The following is a 23,551-nucleotide window of genomic DNA, read 5'->3' on the forward strand; positions in this document are numbered from 1 at the left end:
CTTGTAGCTGGGTAAAACTTTCAGTTCTACCAACACTGTTATCCCACAAGGAAGGTATTCTAAACTGTCAGTAAGAAAATATTTAAACATTTGAAATATTAGCTAGACATGTTTAGCAAGCACCATCCAGATGGCTTCAGAACAACATATAATTGTATCGTTACGCTATTCAATTACGTTTTTGCACACCTATGCAAATACCCAAACGTGACATTTATTGCTACAAATAGTCGAGTGATGCTCCAAGTTCAATTTCAAATTGCTTTTCTGCTGTTGGTGATGGGGGCAGATGAGAACACATCCCTGTACCCTGGAACTACTTCACAACCATGTTTAGCATATCCATCTGTCCACTAAATGAAGTTTCCAATTGGTTTGATTTTGAGGAAACCGGGGCGGGGGGAGAAAGGGGGGTGCAGGGCACAGAACAATCAAAAACCAAACCCCACTGTCGGTAAGGGGGGGGAGGGGGCATGCTATTGTTTGTGATACTGTTGACTTGTAAGACAGTTTGTATTTCCTTTCTCTTAACAAAGCTCTGATGTAAGGCCCCACAATATTCAAGCCTAAGTGATCTGAAGTTCCCCGTTAGTTGTTATAATTAAAACTGACATGAAGCACTGAAATTATTGTGTGACACAACATTAAGACTAGCATGAGAACACTAATCTTCAACAAACCACTAAATTGATTTTACAGGAAACAAATATTCAATAAAGCATTTTATACTAAGCTATTTTTAATGTTACGAAGTGGAGACAAGGAAAAGTAACATAATATATTAATAGAAGAGATGCTAACGGATCTCAGTCAGACGAATTACATCAGCACTTGTGTAGACTAAAATCTACCATTACTTTCAGTGTCTGAATTCAGTTATGTGCTGTGAATGTAGTAACACAAAAGGTGACATTTCTTCCCTCCTCTGCACTTGTCTTGGCAAATAGTATACATACATAATCTATGCATATTAAGTTCTGCTACACACAGACTAACATTCTAGAAATAATAGCTACCTAAAGCCTGAACTGAGGTATATTAAATATTGAGTTGTTTCAGTCATTGTAGACCATGAGCCATGCAACCACCACAACAGCAACTCCGAACACTGGCAGCATAATGAGGTTCTTGTATTTTTGCCACGATGATTGTTCAACTTCCACTTCATCCTTTCTTCTCTTATTCTTTCTTCGACCTTTCAATCTGTTTTCAAAAGCTTCCAGTTCAGCCTAGATGAAGAAAACCAGAAGTAGTTGACATCTGTGTCAGAATTAAAACCAAGGAGATGTACAGATTTTAAATAACATCCCCCAAAACCATTTTATAAAAATAACTGGCAGCGATGGAAGTTATACATCTCCTACAGCTGACATGGTAGGACTATATCCCATGCTTACAAAGCAGTTTGCTTCCAAGTATTAAACAACTGTTTTGTTTCCTATAAAAACCACCACCAAAAATGCAGCCAGCTGAAGCTTTACATTAGATTTTTAACTCAGGCGGAATATGTTAAGCCTAAATAAGACTGTTATTTCCATTAAATATGTTAAAAATACATTATTTTTCCTATTAAAGAAAAGCACTCCTAAGTATTTAAGCTATTACAATAACGCATATAACAGCATAGCTGAAATCTTCAAAGACCTCCTCCCCCGTAATAAGGATGGACTCTCTGCTAAAAGTTAATTAATAAAAACATAAATACAGATATATCATCTTTCCCCCAATTCTATCTTGCACGCTCAGCTAAAATTTAGATTAATAGCTATAGTCTTAGACATGCCCCAAAAGATTCCATTTGTTAGGTGCTGTAACTTAACACAGTCACTCATCAACGACTGCAGTAGGTACACAACATCCTTCAAAAGAAAGCACATGCCTTTAGCCCAAAAATGAAGCAAAGCAACTGGAAAAATAAGAAGAAAGCAAATCTTCCACCCAGAACAGCAGTTTCAGGGTGATGCCTGGAATGACCAGCAGGATCCTCTCATCCTTGTTCCTCATTCCCCTCCACATCCTTTTAAAAGGCAGAATACAGACAAAACTCATTTTAGGGTACAAAGCTGAAATAAAACTGGAATTAGGCAGCCTGGGACAGAGAGTGTAAGACTGAGGTGCCATCTAACTGGTAGGAGAATCAGAAAAGATGCTCTAAGGAGAGTTGAGACAACTGAAAACAGAAAAGGCTGACGACTGTCTGGATTTTTGGGTAGAGTTGTCAGCTAGTAGAGAGAGCATGGGACAAGGAGCCAGGGAGCAGAGAGACCAGATAAATGGAAAGAGAGAAGAGAGGTGGGAGCAGCAGAGTGCAGCAAGCCGGGACTGGCTGGGCAAAAGGCGTAAGACAGAGCTGAAGCAGAGGAAACATGGACAGTGAACAGAGACAAAGCCTGGCCACGAGAGGAAATAAATCTACGTGACTACTACTGCAGCGCTGCCAGGAAGAGAGGGACTATGACAATAAGGTAGGTGCATTAAAGAAACAAGAATAAGGCTGTTTTGGGAAATGGGCAGAGAAGTAGTCCAGTAAATACAATTTGCCTTTGGAACTCAAAGATTGCCTGATGTCTGGGCTTCCTCTACTGACAGCAATTATTTGTCAGAGTTTCACAAAGCAGATCTTACTTCCCTTCTTGCGCCAGATACCACTGTTAGCAGGAGAAAGGGACCCATTTTGATGTCTATTCCTTTGTACCTAATAAAGGCAGAAATTGTTGGCCTGTCTCTGACGATATGGGAGAAAAGTTCAAAGTTCCACAGCCTGCTATTTGAAACAAGATTACTTTCAACTAGATAATCCTCCTTTAGAAAAGCAAAGTATTTGAACGAAACAGTTTTTCAAAATCCAAAATCTGGAGGCAAGTGCAGAATTCTCAAGGTTTTATAGATAATACGTCAGTATTTCATTTTACACAGACATGAAATAAAATTTGGGGCTTCTACAGTTATTATATACTTGTGATCTGTAAGTTTTAAAAGCAGAGCGCTTCATGAATTGCAGTAATCTGAATTAAAATATAGGGCTCGAACAATTATATAACAGATACTGAATTGCTTTCCTAGTGCTCTTTATAAAAACTCAGCTAAAAATAAATACATTATAAAAAACAAAATACAGAATGAAAAAAGGTTCGTGGGCACAGAATACGAGAAAGGAGCCATCACTATCCTTGAAAAGCTACCTACGGATTTTATGTAACTGTCATCATTCCCAAAGTGTCACCTCAATGATCTCTGAACAATAAAGTAATGGTTGTGCCCAGTTTTCAAACTACCTTAATTTTTTTAAGATAAACAAGCTCAAGCTTTTTATTTAGAGTAAGGACTTCAGTTCGTGTATATACATATCAAAAGTAAAATGAAATGTATTTATTGAAACCGCATACTCAAAACAATTTTACATCAGATAACGTCTAATTTAATGTTGCTCAGGTACTGCATTTTGCTCCTTCATGTGATACTCTATATTCTTCCTGCAGTGGAAGGAAGAGCAGCCCCATGGGAAAATGTGGCTAAATGGATGCAAGTAATGGGGACTGTATAGACACAAACGTGTCCTGAAATTGCAGGTCTTGCATTTTACAGGGGTGGAGGGTTGACTTTCGTAACTTCTGAGGAGCTGCTAAAACATTTTTCTTTCTAAGAAAAAAGGAAACAAAAATCTTTCATACAACTCATTAAATTAGAATTCAGGTTTGAGGCCTTGACTTTCAGTATTGAAACTCTTGACTATTACCAGTTGGCTCGAAAATTTAACCAAATCTTTTACATTAGAGTAGGACAGAGTGGGAGCTTGGTCTGAATTGTTAAATAATCAAAGCCCTGATCTTTTTTCCACCTCTAGCAATTGTGAAAACCCTGGCCTCATACAGTGACTCTGAATTAGAAGCAGAGGGAAAGTTTGGCTGCTCAGGCCATGACGAGAAGCCTAACCAAGCCATCTCTCTTCCACTAAGAAACAAGTGATTCCATCTGTAAATGATATTAGCAGAAGCTGTTACCAAATATAGCAAATACCAAAATACAAATGTGCAGACGTACCAGAGCATTAACTTGTTTTTATAGAAAGGATTTAATGAAGTATTAATCAAAACAGGTCTCAAGAAGCTCTGAGAAACAGATGGACTGTCTATATAAAAATGTGCTAATGAGATCAGGAAGGTGGTACAAGACGCAAACTTTTGTCAGAAGGGAGTATACTCAATAAATATATGCTCTTAATGTGACCCAACACCCTATGATAGTGATGTCCTCCAATCTGCATCACCAGATGGCAGATTAGGAGATCAAATTGGAAAGGAATCTATTCCAGATAAAAGGCAGCAATAGCTGAGGTTAGTACTTGTCTGCAATTCTAGAACTTATTTATTACTTACTGTTGTCCTTTTTTTTTTTTTAATTGGTTTTGCTTTATTTTTTTACTGTTGTTGTCCTACTGTTTACTGTTGTGCTATATAACTGGCCACTCACAATTAACCTTTTAATAGGCTTGATTATGTATAGGTGAAGTATTCTATCCCTGAAGCTGCATCCATCACAAAACACATACGCAGAGGCAGTTGCCATATACTGCACAAGGGTACTGCTGGAGTGTGAGATTTCCGCAAATGTACAAGCAGAAAGCAACAGTGGTGTGACTACAGAGAGAAACAGTCACTGCTGAAGAATCAAGACAAAAAATAACGTTGCACGCGATGAAGGTGGAGTGAATCTGCTGCAGTTTCAGAGAAGCCTCATTACTGAGATTTTACTAGAGGGACTGTACGTTAAGTGATTTTGAGGCAGAAATCATTAGGAAATGGGATGCCTTCCAGAATGCACAAAACCACAATCGGTGCAATACAAACACCAGCAACTTTGAATTTCTAGCTCTAGAATTGCAAGCATGTTCTTTACACATGTAAATGTCCGTTACTACACTTCAGTACTTAGCTTGCAGAACCATCAGTTACATATTACCTCCTCCGCCTAACAAAACGTTTCAGTCATCTGTATGCAAGCTACATTTCCTCATCTATGTCCTAGAACTGACATTTCCAAGGTCAACTTTGAGAACATGAAGAATTAGATGGAACTATGATTTGTGTAAGGCAATATGTGATCAATACTGTAGATGGCTGAGGCATGAATGTAACAATAAACATTACACAATGATCACGAAACAGTGCCTGGTGCCCTGGACAACAGGTACATAAGCGCATGCTTTTCCTGCACGATAAGTAGACACAGTCCCCTTCAAAACACAAAAGCGGGCCTTGCTAGAGCATTGGTTGGTAGACATAGCACTTTAATAACGTCTCTAGGCAATTAATCAAAGTAGGCATAACAAAAGTTGTGACCCACAGAGAACCTGTCTATCCTAATGAGATTGGGAGAACAGTATATGAGGATCGGGTTTGTGAATATGCCTCCCGCACCCCTTTTCAAGCAAGGAGAGAGCCAGTGTGCTGCGATAAAAAGAGTGTGACATCCAGGTGAAAACACAAGTATAACCTAATACAGAACTGCTGGAATAACTGAGTAAAAAGAGGGTCAGCAAGCACACAGTGGACTTGGAATATGATTTGGTGTTGAATGCTCAGGCACAGGGACACATGCATGAATTCGCTGGAAGGAGTGCATTACAGCTGTGGCCTCTAGATCCACCCTACCCATCACCACTGACCAAGCTTACGGTTATTGACTGCAATACGATTAGTATTAGTGTCTCCAGGCAGCTGGCACAGAAGCTTCTTGGATTACAATTCTGACAACATATGCTCACCACAACAGCAATTACAGTAAACACATGTTTTTCCTCCCCTCAGAGACCCTGAAGGACAAAGACTCATCTAGGCTTCATCATTCTTTCATGGTGGGAGGGAGGAGGGAAGCTTCACCCAATATTTAAATCCCTGTGGAGGCTATTCAGCAATTCTGTGGGGTTTATGGCATTATAAAGGGCTTGATTAAAATCAAGAGTACTTAGTTTTTTTAAAACAAACTATATGATACACAGTTATAGTAACGCAAGATTAAACTGATTATCATTTTGCATAAAATTATTGATATTGTTTGGCAAAACATCTGGGCTCTTAACCACTGTAAATCATTCACAGCATACACGTTAGAGTAAGGTAACAACTGACAGGAATGACTGTGCATATCACATTACAAACTACACAACTTCAGTTGCAAGTAAATTAAATTATTTACTAACAAGAATAAGGTGGGGGAAGAAGTGAGTGAGGAAGAAGAAAGTTTGATACCTGTTGTCTTCGTTTCTCTTCTTCAATAGCAGCTTTGGCTTCTGCCTCTTTTATCTGTCCAGACATACAAAGTGATAAGCAACTCTTGTAAACAGCAGCTAAACCTTTTTTCTTATAGTCGTTGTTACTCCTATAGAATGGTTCTCAGCCAGAGTGAGCAAAACCTCCATCAAGTGATCTCTTAACTTATTCAGATTACAAAATGGTCTCAGACAAAGCTGCATCATCTCATATTTGGAAAACATAGAACATATAATGGATGCTACAAGGTTATAAATTGAACTTCTGACTTGAACTTGACAAGCTCAACTGACAAATATAAAACCTACAAAGAATAGTTTGATCGCTAACAACCAGGAAAATCCCTAAAGACAGTTACTCTAAGTTTTCAGCAACTTCATTCTCAATTCAGTATGCTTTACACATACAGGTAATTCCTATATGTGTATATAATTTGCACACATATTTCATTCCAAGTACTTTAAATATTCCCTGACTACTAGAGCAAAAGGAACCCTTTGTTATCTGTACCAAATACAACATATATTGGATAATGCATAACCAAACTGCTTTAAAGCTCTTGGTGTAATGCAAACCAAATATAATTAAAAACGCTCCACCATCAGAAAGTCATATGAAAAGAAGTCAAGGGAGTTACAACTGATAACTCTATAGAAGTGTTTTGTAGTGTTCAAGAAGGCAAATTAACTGCTAGAAACTATTAAGAAAAGAATGGTACGGAAAAAAAGGTCAATATGTAAACACATGATGCACTTGAATCTTAGCTCCTGCATTCAGTTTTGGTCCTCCAATAACAAAAGAATGTAAAGCCTGAACATATACAAAAGACAACAGGATGGAGTGGCTTCCATCTAAAGAGATGCATAACTAGGATTCATCAGGTGACTAACAGGGCACAAAATCCTGAAGAGTGTGAAGATGCCAAATAGGGATAAACCATCAATAATTATTTTTCATAATACAAAAGCAAAGGCTTTTGTATTAAATGAAATTACCAGGAGGCTAGTTCATAACAGAGGGAAGTATTCTACTCCCACGCAGTATTTGGCTATTTTGAGAAATTCAGTGCTACAGGTCACTTGTAGATGCCAAAAGTTTATGTTGACTGAAAAACAATTAGGCATGCTAACAGGAGATAAATCCAAAGACCATTAAACAGAAGGGCACTGGCTCCCATAGTCAGAGATCACTACAGTAACAGTAGTAAGAGGAAAGTCATACTGGGGAGATATATGTGTATGTCCTCTTGTACACATTTCTTGGACCTTTAGCACTGCAGCCACTGAATCACTACCTTAGAAAAGTTAGATGTAAAAATCTGATTAATAACTTCAAGTGAAAAACAGTCTTGATTCTAATAACTGGATGATTTGCATACTAACAGTGAAAATAATTTACTAAATATGGTTTGTGCAGGTGGAATTTGTTTCAAACAATTTGCAATTCAAGAGCTCTTGACTACTAAGGAGAAAGCACACCAGCCCATGCTTTAGCACACTGTAGCTCCAACAGTGTGCACTGAGGCCAGGGTCAATAGAACCATCCTATTTGCAGGTTTTCAGACAAATTCTTTAATAGCAAAACTGTATATCAAACAAAACCATTATTGAGGATTTCACTAATCTAGGCACAATGGCAGAGTCTCTCTTTAGAAAAGTGTGTAAAAGACCTTTTCAGCCATGCACATCTGAAATCACAGTCTGCCGTGGAAAAAACTGCACCACTACCCTCCTGGTATTTCACTGCCATCTAACGGCAGAACTTCAGCTCCAAAAGAAAAAGTGACCTACAACTGTGGAAAAAAACAACAGAAGAGCTTCCTTTTACACCGGTGTGGTCCTATCTGTGTAAGATACATAGCTATAATATACATAGGTAGAGGGAAGCTTAAGCATTATAATCACAGTATGGAAAAACATTTCTCAAATTATTTATTTAATAAAATGCATGGTAAAAGCCACATTCAATTCCCTCAGAAGTGCATACTCACTAGGTGCTATACATGAAGAGTTTTATTAAGTGTTAACACACTTCGGTTTTGGAAATTCATGGTTGTTTTGCAACTGTGCAAACTAGATTAGCTTTGTAAATGCCTGCAGTTTTTAACAGACTTCTTCCAGTCAACACATTGAACAATAATTGACATAATAAACTACTTTGTCAAGTGCATATAATAGAAGATCGTTCTAGTATGTCATTTACAAGGCAACACAGGCTACAAAAAGGTGCCTAGTAAGAATTTGAATAGAACTTCATATAAAAAACCCCAAACAAATAAATACATGTTCTTCTGTGAGGAAGGTACACATAGTTAGGTTACGCCATACAGTGTCTCTTGCACTGCTTGTAGTAGAAACTTGTAGTCATCTGCTCATTGCATTAGACCGTTCCTCCCCAGGGATCACAATGGCAGGGATGAGAAACAGGAACCAGGCTCTGCTGGAGTAAACCAGCAGCTGACACCACACTGCACCGCACCAAGACATGCGGCTGTGTCCCACCTCACACAGCCTCTTGTGAATCCAACGTGCTTCAGTGCACTCCATGTCCTATGAACGTATCTTCACACCCTTACTAGTGCTGTTTGTTACGGTTGGGATTTTCTAAAAGGTATATCCCAAGAGACTTAGCCTTTCACCTGCTTGCAAACTTGCAGGATTTGGTCTATCTGGTACTTAGTAGAACCTGCCAATCAATCCTGAAAGTCTGAGCAGAAGCTGACAAAAGTCAGCTTTACCCATTGAGTTTTTGGGTTGTATATTTATTACATCTAACACTTATCCGATAAAAACCAAGTAAGTTATGCACCAATTCTTTTTTTTTATGTTTTTATAAAAACCTTATAAAAGCAAGGGTGATACTCCTCTCTGGGTGACAGCACACAGCCATTTCTTTACTTCATAAAACAGCACAAATAGGGAGAAGTCACATTACAGTAGGCTAGAAAGTACAGTGCAATTGCTGAAAACTCGCCATTCTTCAGGTACAGGGTAACTAATACAGCGTGACAGGGTTACACTCTTCATGTTGAAGAAGTTGAGCATTCAACAGCTGCAAAGCTTTCACAGGAAAGAGCAGGTCTAACAATGCCCTGTGAAGTGGCCTGGCCCTAATCCTACAGCACAAAGTCATCAGCAATGGTGATTTTATCATCACTGATCATCACTTGTTCAGCCAGAGAAGAAAGAACCAGTTCTAACAGATTTTATTTTTTTTTTTTTAAAAAAAAGGAAAATAACAGAATGTTTTTTTAACGTAGTATTGACAGAACAAGAGGGAATGGCCTCAAGCTCCAACAGGGTAGGTTTAGACTGAACATTAGGAAAGAATTTTTCACAGAAAGAGTGGTCAGGCATTGGAATAGACTGCCCAGGGAGGTGGTCGAGTCACCATCCCTGGATGTGTTTAAGAGATGTTTAGATGTGGTGTTGGGGGATATGGTGTAGGGGAGAACTTTGTAGAGTAGGGTAGATGGTTGGACTCGATGATCCCAAGGGTCTCTTCCAACCTAGACAATTCTATGATTCTATTTCACTGATTTAATTAACACTGTCTACTAATAGTGTAATTCTCCCCACTAAGCCAAATGCAAGTCTGAAAAAGTAGCTGCTATTAAACAGCACATCTACTTCTGTTGTATTTTTTGCCTCAAAAAAAAAAAAAAATCATTCTGTGCTCATTTTTTCCTACTGTTCTTGAAGCACTGAGAAGAAATTATAGCTACAACGGATACATTACCTCAGATGCTTTCCGTTTCATTTCCTTGCATAATGCATCACATTCCAGTGAAACTTGGCCTTCTTGTATCTTGCTGCACTGTATTTCCTGTTAAGTATAATTTGAGTATTTTATAATCATTTCCCTATATAAAATTTTAGTTATGTAAATTTCTTTATCAAAATAATTATAAAACATTCTTATTTCCTAAAACATTGGTTACACAGAAAATAAAGCTAATAATTAAACATTATTTGAACCTGTAATTCTGTATTAAATTGTCCTTCTCTCTTTTCCTTCTTTCTGATGAGCTAAGCTGAAAGCAAGAATAGTCCAGTTGCATTTCTCCTCTCTTCTCTTTTCTCACTTGTTTGCCTAAGACAAAGTAAGATAACCTTCTGAACCCTGGCAGAAAAAGCTAGCACTCAGAGTCTCAGTAATTTCATATACATTCTCTCAACTGGCTGAGATTACAGGGCAGGCAGTCTGGGAAAAAAAGTCAGTCACCACTCACACTTCCTCCCCTTCCACTAGTATTACAATAATAATAAAAAAAAGGTGGTTGTCTGTAACCAGACACTGTTCAATTTGAAGCACTTATTCTGTACATGTCATCCTCTCTCCTGATGAACATGCCACCTGTGAGACTTCTGGTTGCACAAGACATTTCTTGGAGAAGCTGAGAACTCTGAGGAACTGCAGCCTGTTTGGAAGGCTCAGAAGTTAACTGCGTCCAGAAAAATAACTTAAGCACTTTTCCGTTAAGCCAGGTAATGATTTTTTTCATTAAGTCATTATTATTTGCCAAAACTTCACATCAATTTCTGTTCTTCCCCTCATAATACTATATAGCTCTAATAAACTTGTTACATTCTTTGTAAGAAGCTAAGGAAGCCAACGCCTGTACTTGCTTTTAGGTCTGCAGAGAACTGTAACTGGTTACATTATTTAGGGATTCACAACATCTGTGCTTGTTCCAACTTACATAATTATAAACTTTCCAAATATCATCAGAAAAGTGTATTTTTTCTTCTCAAAACACTCCAGGTCATCTGAATATTCTCCCAATGGAGTTAAAAAATTCAAGCATGCTTGAAGATAAAGCTATTGCAAGTCAGGCAGCTAACATGTTTTAGAACTAAAAGGATTTTATATTCTCCAGTGAATCTTTTGATATTGTAGCCCAGATCTTGAGCTGATATGAATTGTTATAGCTCTACTAGAGTAACTGGACCTATTCTAATCTGCACCAGAGACAATCCATCCATACAAGCCAAGGAACATGCAAAGAAAATACATCATTCTCAAATCTGTAACTTACAAATTTACCTTTTTCAGTCTCTTACAGAGACATCGGAGTTTAACCTTCTGGCTGCAGTTCAGAGGACAGCTACCTGAATGGCAAACCTCTTTACACCGGTGACCACAGGGCAACTGTAAAGAACAAAAAACACAAACAAAACCCCCACACCAATAAATGATTGTAAAATTACAAAGAATCTATTAACTGGTTTTATTTCAGACACAGCAGCTTAACAGAAAACTCATTTAGCTTATCATGTTTCCCACTTGTGAAATAGTTGATTTTTTATATTTTTTGGGGGGGGGGGGGGGGGGGGGGGGGGGGAATGTTTGCTTGTTATTTATTGTATTTCAGTTCCTGTCAAACAATTTATCTTTTATTGGCCCACCTTGATTAAAAAACAATTTATCCTCTCAAATGTTCCAAGAATAGTCATCTCCACAGTAATTTATACAACAATTACCCGAGCTATCTCTATATGGGGGGAATACAAATAGATAAATTAAAAAGAAACTGAAATTAAGTGTACTGTAGCAACTTGTGGAACAGAGTCAACAAAAGAAAGAGGGGGGAATCAGAAGCAAAAATATCACAAATGACAATTTTGCATGCAAGAATCTTCTGAACTATGCAAAAGTCAAATACAGGTCACAAATATTCTCATTGTGTCCAAAACTATTTTACAAAATCCTAAATTTCTGCATTTGGTGTATTATCCCATTTTGACATCTCTGAGATAGAGACTTTTTTTACTGCTAGTGCAATTTTTAACATTTATAATGAAAATATTATCATTCAATTACTGCGTTAAGAACTGAGATACTAATTTAAATATGCTGACTGTTAGGAATGTAGCAGTGCTCCCAGCATTATATTAGATAAAAATGTCAAGAAAGTAAACAAATTTTTTCACTTTCTGTTATGAACTTGACTAAAAGTATACCTTGCTCATACACATACCCATAAGAAATCTTCACAATAAAGATTTTTCATTTTCAATTACATAACCCATTACTGTTAATAACTGAAGGTGGAATATCCCATAAGACATCCAGTCGATTTATTTATAGAGGTAGCTTTAAGTTCCCCAACTATTTAAAATGGCATTGGACAGTATTCTTTAATAAAAGTGAAACTTCACCTCTTCACTGTCATCAAGGGATTAAAACTACTTGCAAAATACTGTAAGACATACAATTTTAAGATACATTTTTTCACATTTATTAAAAATTGAAAATGTATACATACTACATCACTTCACCCACAAGAATGAGAATACTACATAAGACCATTATAAAACCCAGGTGTACACACTTCTTGTTGATCAGTAAATTTGGATTCTCCAAAGTCCATTGGAACTGGCTCAGCCTCTGAGCCAGTAAACAGAATGCAAAACTTTCCGATTAAAAATTATGTAACAGACAGACATATTCTCATGTCCATGCCAGTCACGAATTATAATTCCATGAATAGGTACTTTGCCGTTTAGGCTTGGGGTTCGTTGTTGGTTGGTTTTTTTTTCAGTCACCATTTCAGCACATTTCACACAGGACTAGAAGGAACCTCTAAGTCATAATGTTCAGTCCTTAAAGTCCAGTCCTCCTAAAGGCAGGCACCTCCTATGACCCCTTTAGGACCGGACGAAGTTTTAACATGAAAACAGTCCCCCATTCTGCCCCCTTTCCACCGTTTCGCTAAGGAGGCTGTTCCAGGAGCTCACTACAAGACGCAAGAGCTCTTTTTGAATTTCCTACATTTGTTTTAGCCAGTCTAAATCCCTTAGTTCTTATCCTCATATTGAAATATTTCTCTGTTGTCCTTTCATAAGAGTCTCTTTATTCCCACAGTATCCCCTTCATTGAATTTCAACCAGCTTAAATCAGTGTTTCTTGAATACAGTAGTCAGAACTGCATGTAATATTCCAAATGACATCGCAGCAGGAAGGACTTTGTACAATGCCTTAATTGCACCTTATTCTTAAGAGACTATCTCCCCCAATACATCTTCAGCTCTCATTTGAATTTCTCTCCAGCTAATCATGCTGTGACAATAAGAATTTTTGCTGTTTCCTGAGAGCTTTTTATTAGGCTTTACATGCATGGTCTTACTGTTTTTTCTGTATCTAATAACATGCCCCAAATACATGTGTTCTGCAGATGCATTTCCTCAATTGTCATGTACTGACAACATCCCACAATTTCTCTTCAAAGTCATTACTGAAAACAATGCAAGGTCAGGTGTCAATTCAGTCCTTGGGAAAATTTCCTTATCGTTAACATCTCTTGCTCTGAATTTTTGTTTAGTTCTGTTGGTTTTGGTTTGCTGTTTTGGGGGTTTTTTTTGGGGGGGGTGGGGGGGTGGGTGGGTGGGAGGGTGTGTTTGGTGGTTTGTTTGGTGGTTGGGGTTTTTCTTAGTAATAAAATACAAGCAATTGTTTCCTTTATCCCACCTTCATCCTTGTATTAAGCCTCTTCCGTATTGGAACTAGCTATTCACTAAGTGGCATTGACTCAATTGCTCTGCTGAAGCGCTATGTAGCAAATCTAATCTATTCACTTTATCTGGAAGGAAAACAATGTAAATTGGTCATCTTATCAAAGAAGGAACGCAGGTTAGTTCAGGCACAACCGATCATCAGCAAATCTATCTTGCATTTTGCCTCGTTGTGAAAAGTTGAGGGGAGAAACATGTCTTTAAGCCTTGTATGCTACTGAGGTCAGGCTACCAGCCAGGACCACAGACTGACAGCCGAGGCTGCTCATTGGCGACCACAAACTTTGCAAAACCAATTTGGTACTCCGTGATCTCTGTGCAGTAAGAGAGCCCTTCTCCTGGCTCCCTACCCAAGAGCATCACACACAGTAACACGATCTAGTCTCACCTGCAAGTCATCCCATGCTGGCCAGAATAATCCATGGCTAGAGCTATTACTTCCAGCTTACTCTTCTATACTAATTAGGCACATTTCCATTAATAGTCCCAAAGCCCAAAGTCTAATAACTGACATGTCAGAGCTGTGAATTCAAGACAGTGGTCCTCACCTCAACCTCCAGGTGCTACTGCAATAAAATTCTTGTATGACGCACCATTAGAGCAAAATTTGCATAGCACAGAAATATGTTTAATCCAATACTGAACCCCAGATTTAAACATTTATTTCTCTGCATAGAGCTACAGAGCTTACATCCACAGGGATGCAGGACAAGAACAAAGCCAGAAGTGTAACTTTCTTTTTATTCCCTCCATTGCAAAACCAACATTAAAAAAAAAAAAAAGAAAAAAAAAAAAGAGGAGGAGCAGTGAAATGAGTGGCGAAACATTTTCCCATGATCTCAAAAAAACCCCAAAATCCTACCACTGCTTCTGCTGGATAAATAATGTAGTGGGACAGTATTTTTTTTGCTTGTTTTTAAGTGTCCATGCTGAGGTACTTGGCGCTAAAATAGAAAATGTGTGCCCCTTTAGATGTTTTTCACCATACAAGGTCAATATGTCAATAGCTCGTGGACTAAAGGCCAAAATGAACAGGCTTTACATTTGACATGGCAAGACATTTACAAAAAAGGGATTTAATCCACAGCTCTGAAATCAAACCAAACAAAAAATCCTACCCTGTAGGCAATGCATTTAAATATTATCATTATGGCTGATGATCATAAAACCCATCAACATTTATGGAGGCTTAACTGATCTCTACCAGAAGGCAATAAACACAACCTGTTAATACATGCCTGATGATAAAGAAAATAACCTGTTAATAAAAGAAACAGCACTTTTGAGCAGCAATCCCCAAATCTAAGTACAAAAAATAAGTTTATCACTTCCAAACAAAGGGGTAGACTCTTCAGTTCAAAGGGTGGCCCTGCTTCCAGAGATCTTGGGGAAACCTCCACTGCTTAAGCATTGAGGAAAATCCTGTCGTATGGACCAAAGCTGCACATTTGCCTTTTAAAACTGAATTTTTGCAACCCACATACATTTTCAAGGTATGTTTACAGAATTTAATTAAGCATTCTGGAAATAAAAGTTATTTCATTTATTCAAAAAAAAAAAAAAAGACTGCATACTCTTAAAGTTTATGACACTCTCTACTTCACTATCATGTTAAAATAAATTTATCATAATGGGGTCCCGTATTTCATATCAACACAGTAGCAGAGTGCACAGGAAAAGCACAAAGTATGGTTACTTTGTCAAAACATACTAATTACACAGAACAAAGTGTTAAACACATATCCAGAAATACTGATATGAATACATAAACAATTAAAATTAATAGAATGTTAAAACTTCTATGTAAGGATTGTCCCAAAACATCTGCACACATGATCATAAAAATTTAATCACCCTGATTAAAAAAAAGTTAAATTTCCTTCAGCAGGATATTTTGTTATTGCTACCAAACACAAGAAATAACTTTTTAATTAAAGCTGCTCATCTCACAGCTGTGGCAATATCAAAGACTGCTTCTCCCTAAAGCAGAAAGGAAATGTGAGCTGTACTGTATAATACCAGAAGTCATTTTTATAGTTTTACACTGCCATAGCTAAAACAAGAGCATAAAACCTTTCAAGACTTTCAAGTTCCTGTTGTATTTTTTCAAGGCACCGGACAACACAATTGATTTTAATAAACCCCAAATATACTATGCTATCTGTAATTCAAACATGGTAGTCTACTGTCCACCACAATTTCCATTAACCAAAAAGAAAACCAGCTCAAAAGTAAGACTTCAGTAAAATACTGTATTCTACTGAACCTAAGTTGCACTATGCTAAGCTTGGTGGAGTTATGGTGCACGCTGATTTTTAGCAAAAAGCAACTTCATTGAGCTCTGCTAATGACCCAAGGTCAGCTTCTGACATCAAATAAGAAAACTCTCATAAAACACTAATTTGAAATTTACTTGAGGCTGGCAGGACTACACACAAAACATTTCCAATTTAGTTTTGAGCAGACATATTCGATTTGTAAACTTTAAATGTTCTAAATTTGGTAGTCTTATCCATCTTATCTTTTGGCCAAGTTATTTCTAAGTTCTTGTCATGAGGTTTCCTCAATGGGTTTGATCTATATTTGCTGAGGAGGGGTGGCAGTGGCAGAATGATGTCTGTTAAGGCTGCTCCTTCAAATTGTGTTTATCAATGACTCCTTTAAAAGAAAGCTATCAGTACAATTTGCATTATGATACAGCTAGCTAATTTTCCCAAAGTTGCAGACAAATATTGTATACTTACAAATAGCCAAAATATCCCTAGCACTGTTCAATATTCAGAGAAAGGGTAACAAGGTTTTTAGACAAAAAAAAAAAAAAAAAAAGGTAAAAACACCATATAGTACATACGAAGTTACCAAAACAGGATCTGAGGAAAGTAGGATAAACTGTAACACAAAGATGTGAACTACCTGCAACAGGACTGTACTAATACTTTTATGTCTCATGAAAGCCAGTAAGAGCTAGAGCTAGAATCCCAGGAAGGAAAGAGCATGCAGTTTTACATCATCAATTACATTTAAAAGATTCTCTGGACAGCAGAAGCTGCATAAAACCTTGTTTTTCACGGTATCTATGGGAATGAGAATTTTAGAGTTACATAAAAGCTTTATAAAACTAAACTGGACTCTGTTGTCCTAAGCTTTCTTTCACACCCCACTGAATTAAGTAAAAAAGACATCATTTGTGGAACCGGGCAATTCTGAAATGCAAGCTAGAATTCAGTACCACGACTAGATGGATTTTAAATCCCAGACTGAGTCTTGGGAATATGTCCAGAAAAATCACAACAGTTACATTAATCAAAGTCAAAGATGAGATATTGAAAAAAAAAAAAAAAATCTTTGAAGAGAAGCTGAAGTACAGGAACACACAGTTCATTTTAAGAGATTGTAAACAGTCCTGAAAATAAAGAGGGGGAAGTCTTGGAGCAAATAAAACCAAAGTAACAGAGAGGGAAATGAAAGGAGAAAATTAAGAGGTAAATGGACAATGAAATAATATCCGAAAGTGTTCCCCCGCCAGGAAGAGAGCTTTCAGACATCCAGATGAGAAAATTGTGACAGGCACGTTCATTTACAGAAAAAAAAGACATCAGAAAGGCATCTACAAGGGCAAAAAGCAGAAGATACAAATAGGCACATGGCACAGCCTTCCTGTTCGGGTTAACACAATCTTGCCCGAAAAAGAGAGGAACAGAGACACTTGGGAAACAAGCAGGAGTCCTGTGAATTTTTGCATTTACTCAAAACCAAATAAAGTTTTCTAATAAAGGCAAGGATTCAATGTTGATGCTTCTGACACTGGAAAATAATGAAACAAAAGAAAAGTTTTGAATGTACGTTTATTAGATTGAGGCAAGAATTCAGAACTACAAGAGGTAAGAAGATAGGTAAAACAGCATAAGGGAACTGAGTGGAATCGGGGAAAGAGAATGGGTTGAATCAAATTATTTATGAGTGCCAGCTAAACACTGCATGAGACAAAGAGACTCAGCTACACAGTAAAAGGCCAAACCAGAACAACAAAATAGTAAGTGGCTGTGGGATAAAATATTTTCTTTAGTACATGCATTTTTATTGCAGGGAAAGAGAATTTCTCAGAAATTCTGGAGAGTTCAGCAGTGAAAACACTTTCCAAAGTGTCGTGGTTTGGCCTCAGCCAGCAACAGAGAACCACGCAGCCGCTCACTCGACTCCCACAGCCGTGGGAAAAATCAGCAGAAAAGGGCAAAACTCGTGAGTTGAAATATTATAATTTAACAGAACAGACAAAGGGAAAAAGAAAGAAAAGAAAGAAAGAAAAACAATAACACCGGTAAAGGAATACAAGAACGCGATTACAGTACCACCGCGAAGCGCACCGACCGGACCCGCACCGCCGCAACCCGCCCCCGAGTGGCGACTGACTCCCCCGCCCCGGCTAGCTCCTTTTATAGCGGGGCATGGGTCACGTGGTATGGAATACGTGCCTCCCCTGCCGGCTCCTTGGAAATTAACCCCATCCTTGCCGGAACCAGGACATTATCCTCCCCTTATTCCATACCATCTATGTCATGCCCAGATCTTTCAGTTGCATAGTCTATGAGCCATCCCTTAAAAATGTCCATTAAGCTCACGTAGTCCATGACGGTAGGCTCCAGCAGTGAGAACAGTCTCTCAGGGCACATAAGATGATGTGTACTGCTGAACTGGTGGGTGCTGTATTTGAAGCTCGTTACTGGGGAATGCAATACAGTCCATGCCCACGGTCCACAGGTTGAAGATGTCGATCTCAAGGAAAATTGCTGGGCGCCAGATACTAAGATCAGTTCTTATTACATCATAAAATTATTCACTGGCTATTCTCACCCAAAATCAAATCCCCATGAGGTACACATCGGACTTCCCCATCCTCTCGCATCACCCACCAAGTGCACCCGGGTCCTTGTGCAAAAGCAATCCCACGGATGGGTTTGCCTTTGCCTGAGGCAGGGCTAACCCAGACTGTCTTTCCTAACATATTCTTCATACGCACTACAGGGACTTTATCCCCTTCTACTGTACGTGGAAGTTTTGATTGGGCAGGGCCAGCTCGATTGGCAGATCCCCTAGTGTTAACTAACCAGGTGGCTTTTGCTAAATGGGTATCCCAATGTTTGAAGGTCCCACCCCCCATGGCTCTCAGGGTAGTCTTTAGCAGTCCATTATATCGTTCTATCTTACCCGAGGCTGGTGCGTGATAAGGAATGTGATATACCCACTCAATGCCATGCTCTTTGGCCCAGGTGTCTATGAGGCTGTTTCGGAAGTGAGTCCCGTTGTCCGACTCAATTCTTTCTGGGGTGCCATGTCGCCATAGGATTTGCTTTTCAAGGCCCAGGATAGTGTTACGGGCGATGGCATGGGGCACAGGGTATGTTTCCAGCCATCCAGTGGTTGCTTCCACCATTGTGAGCACGTGGCGCTTGCCTTGGCGAGTTTGTGGGAGTGTGATATAATCAATCTGCCAGGCCTCCCCATATTTATATTTTAGCCATCGTCCTCCGTACCAAAGAGGCTTTAACCGCTTGGCTTGCTTAATGGCAGCACACTTTTCACATTCGTGGATAACCTGTGCAATAGTGTCCATGGTCAAGTCCACCCCTCGGTCACGAGCCCATCTATATGTTGCATCTCTTCCTTGATGGCCTGAGGCATCGTGGGCCCACCGAGCTATGAATAGTTCACCCTTACGTTGCCAGTCCAGATCCACCTCAGCCACTTCAATTTTAGCAGCCTGATCTACCTGCTGGTTGTTTTGATGTTCCTCAGTGGCCCGATTCTTGGGGATGTGGGCATCTACATGACGTACTTTCACAACCAGATTCTCAATCCGGGCAGCTATATCTTGCCACAGTTCAGCAGCCCAGATGGGCTTACCTCTGCGCTGCCAGTTGTTCTGCTTCCACTGCTGTAACCACCCCCACAGAGCATTTGCCACCATCCATGAATCAGTATAGAGGTAAAGTACCGGCCATTTCTCTCGCTCAGCAATGTCCAAAGCCAGCTGGATGGCTTTTACCTCTGCAAACTGACTCGACTCACCTTGTCCTTCAGTGGCTTCTGCAACTCGTCGTGTCGGATTCCACACAGCAGCCTTCCACTTTCGATGCTTTCCCACAATTCGGCAGGACCCATCAGTGAACAGGGCATGTTTCTTCTCATTTTCTGGCAGTTCATTATACGGTGGGGCCTCTTCTGCACGCGTCACCTCTTCCTCTATTGATATTCCGAAATCTTTGCCTTCTGGCCAGTCCATGATCACTTCCAGTATGCCTGGACGACTGGGGTTTCCCATTCGAGTTCGCTGGGTGATCAGTGCAATCCACTTACTCCACGTAGCATCAGTTGCATGATGTGTGGCAAGGACCCTTTCTTTGAACATCCAGCCCAGCACTGGCAGTCGAGGTGCTAAGAGGAGCTGTGCTTCAGTGCCAACCACCTCCGAAAGCAGCTCGAACCCCCTCGTATGCTGCCAATATCTCCTTTTCTGTTGGGGTATAGCGGGCTTCGGATCCTCTGTATCCCCGACTCCAGAACCCCAGGGGTTGACCTCGAGTCTCCCCTGGTGCTTTTTGCCAGAGGCTCCAGGTAGGGCCATTCTCCCCGGCTGCAGTGTAGAGCACATTTTTAACGTCTTGTCCTGCCCTGACTGGCCCCAGCGCTACTGCATGAACTATTTCCTGCTTAATTTGTTCAAAAGCTTGTTGTTGCTCAGGACCCCACTTAAAATCATTCTTTTTCCGCGTCACTTGATATAGAGGGCTCACAATCAGACTGTAATTTGGAATATGCATCCTCCAAAAACCCACAACACCTAAGAAAGCTTGTGTTTCCTTTTTACTAGTCGGTGGGGACATAGCTGCTATTTTATTGATCACATCCATTGGGATCTGATGGCGTCCATCTTGCCACTTTATTCCTAAAAATTGTATCTCCTGTGCAGGTCCCTTAACCTTACTTCGTTTTATGGCAAAGCCAGCTTTCAGAAGGATTTGAACTATTTTATTCCCTTTCTCAAAAACTTCTTCTGCTGTGTCGCCCCATACAATGATGTCATCAATGTACTGCAAATGTTCTGGAGCTTCACCCTGTTCCAGTGTGGTCTGGATCAGTCCATGACAAATGGTGGGGCTGTGTTTCCACCCCTGGGGCAGTCGATTCCAGGTGTACTGGATGCCCTTCCAAGTGAAAGCAAACTGTGGCCTGCACTCTGCCGCCAAAGGGATTGAGAAGAATGCATTGGCGATATCAATCGTTGCATACCACTTGGCTGCCTTCGACTCCAGTTCGTATTGAAGCTCTAGCATGTCTGGCACAGCAGCGCTCAGCGGTGGTGTGACTTCATTCAGGCCACGATAATCCACTGTTAGCCTCCACTCTCCATTAGATTTTCGCACTGGCCATATGGGACTATTAAAGGGTGAGCGAGTCTTGCTAATCACTCCTTGAGTCTCTAGTTGACGAATCAACTTATGGATGGGAATCACAGAGTCTCAGTTAGTACGATATTGCCGTCGATGCACCGTTGTGGTAGCAATCGGCACCTGTTGTTCTTTGACCCTCAACAACCCTACCACAGAGGGGTCCTCTGAGAGACCAGGCAAGGTGGATAACTGTTCAATTTCTTCTGTCTCCAAGGCAGCTATGCCAAAAGCCCACCGATATCCTTTTGGGTCCTTGAAGTATCCTCTCCTGAGATAGTCTATGCCAAGGATGCATGGAGCCTCTGGGCCAGTCACAATGGGATGCTTTTGCCACTCATTTCCAGTTAGGCTTACTTCAGCTTCCAGTACAGTCAACTCTTGGGATCCCCCTGTCACTCCAGAAATACAAATGGGTTCTGCTCCTCTATAATTTGATGGTATTAAGGTGCATTGTGCACCAGTGTCCACCAGAGCCTTATACTCCTGTGGCTCAGATGTGCCAGGCCATCGAATCCACACAGTCCAATAAACCCGGTTGTCCCTTTCCCCCACCTGGCTGGAGGCAGGGCCCCTCTAATCCTGATCATAGTATACGTTACTCACTTGTTGCAAAAATGATTTGGAAGTCCCTTCAAGAGGATCGGAGGTTAGATCAGGCCTTCCATTCTGTCTGGGGAACTGTCTGCTGGAAACAGGAGCTGCACTTTTTCTGGAGGGATCCCCTTTTGTGTTTGTTCTTCCTTGCAGCTCACGTACCCGTGTCCGTAGTGCTGAGGTAGGTTGTCCATCCCACCTCCTCATGTCCTCTCCGTGGTCACGCAGGTAAAACCACAGGGTGCCTCGTTGTGTGTACCCCCTATACTCTTCCTCTTGAGTAGGGAAACGCCTGCTCCTAATAGCTGAGATGCTGGCCTGTACAGGTGGGGAGTAGGACATACTCTCTTCAAGTTGCTGGACCTTCTGGGACAGTTTCTCCACAGCTGAAACGAGGGGGGAAGATAGGCTTTCTTCATATTGACGGAGTCGTCCAGCCACCTCATCCACCGTTGGTCCCTCTTCACCTCTCCATTCCATCACTGCCAAGGAGTTGGCATATGATGATGGTGCGCTCCGTACAAACTTCCGCCATATGGGCCTTGTGCACTGGACTTCATCAGGATCTGCGGGTAACTGCGCATTATCTGGGTCAAAGTAAATCATCTCTCGTACGGCTAATTCCCTTAGGTACTGGATACCTTTTTCCATGGTGGTCCACTTGCTTGGACGACATACAACATCTTCACTGAAAGGATACCTTTCCCTTACACCTGCCAGGAGTCGCCTCCAGAGGCTGAGGGCTTGTGTCTTTTTCCCAATTGCCTTGTCAATGCCTGCCTCCCTAGACAAGGATCCCAGCTGCTTAGCTTCCCTGCCCTCTAATTCCAAGCTACTGGCCCCGTTATCCCAGCATCGGAGCAGCCAGGTGACAATGTGCTCACCAGGAAGTCGACTGAAATCTTTTCGCATATCTCGCAGCTCACTCAGGGATAGGGATCGGGTTATTACCTCTGGTTCTGTCTCTTCCTCCTGTTCCTTTGATGGCCCTGGTTCATCATCATCCTTTACTATGCGAACTGATTTCTTGGTGTATTTCTTCTTCTGTATAGGAGCAACTGATACTGGCACAGGTTGGTTGTCCGGTTCAGCTGCAGTGCCTGCCACTGGGGTTTGAGTGGCTGCATTGCCTGTCACCAGGGTTTGAGTAGCCACAGTGCCTGCCACTGGAGTTAGAGTAGCCTCATTGTCTGCCACCGGAGTTGGAGTAGGCATAGTGCCTGCCACCAGGGTTGGAGTAGGCTCCTTGTCTGCTGGTCTGGCTTTCCCCTCTTTCCCCTGAGGGTCCTGCATAGTACTGAGCAGTGTTTGGTAGATACTGGCCAGGGCACAACACAGTGCCGTAAGTTGTGCCTCTCTGGAATAGCCACAGCATTTTCCTTTCAAATATTCTATTACTTTATCAGGGTCCTGTAGTTGTTCAAGGGTGAAGTCCCAAACCATTGGAGGTGAGAAGTTCTCTAGATACCTGCCCATGTTCTCCCACATCCCATGCCACCCCTGACTATCTGGCCTTGGGACAGATTTCTGAGTGGTAGTCTTAAACAGCTGTTTTACCCTAAAAAAGACTTGAAAAACATTCAGGAGACATAGCAATAGGAACACGCTGGTTTGAGCATCCCAAGGATATTCAAAATTCTCAAGAGGTGTTATACCTGGCCCAAAGGAGAAAAAGGAGGCAAAAGAGCTGGGGAAAGTATCTCCCCCTGTTTCTCCCATAGATTGG

The 23,551-nt window shown here is 40.5% G+C and overlaps 1 protein-coding gene across 2 annotated transcripts in view; it reads right to left on the bottom strand.

The window, feature by feature from the left end:
• Positions 1 to 310: 310 nt before the first annotated feature.
• The window catches only part of NFXL1 (nuclear transcription factor, X-box binding like 1), a gene marked incomplete at its 5' end in the record, with an annotated part of 53,864 nt that continues 30,623 nt past the window's right edge, over positions 311 to 23,551 (bottom strand). For both annotated transcript variants that reach the window (XM_082482703.1, XM_082482702.1), the window contains 4 exons: positions 311 to 1,229; positions 6,249 to 6,302; positions 10,008 to 10,094; positions 11,316 to 11,420. In XM_082482703.1, the coding sequence (XP_082338829.1) occupies positions 1,056 to 1,229; positions 6,249 to 6,302; positions 10,008 to 10,094; positions 11,316 to 11,420 (420 nt within the window). In that variant the 3' untranslated portion in view covers positions 311 to 1,055. The remainder of the gene's footprint in view (positions 1,230 to 6,248; positions 6,303 to 10,007; positions 10,095 to 11,315; positions 11,421 to 23,551) is intronic.

Source organism: Vanellus vanellus, assembly GCF_965231255.1.
Source record: "Vanellus vanellus genome assembly, chromosome: 4".
NCBI classification, from domain to species: domain Eukaryota; kingdom Metazoa; phylum Chordata; class Aves; order Charadriiformes; family Charadriidae; genus Vanellus; species Vanellus vanellus.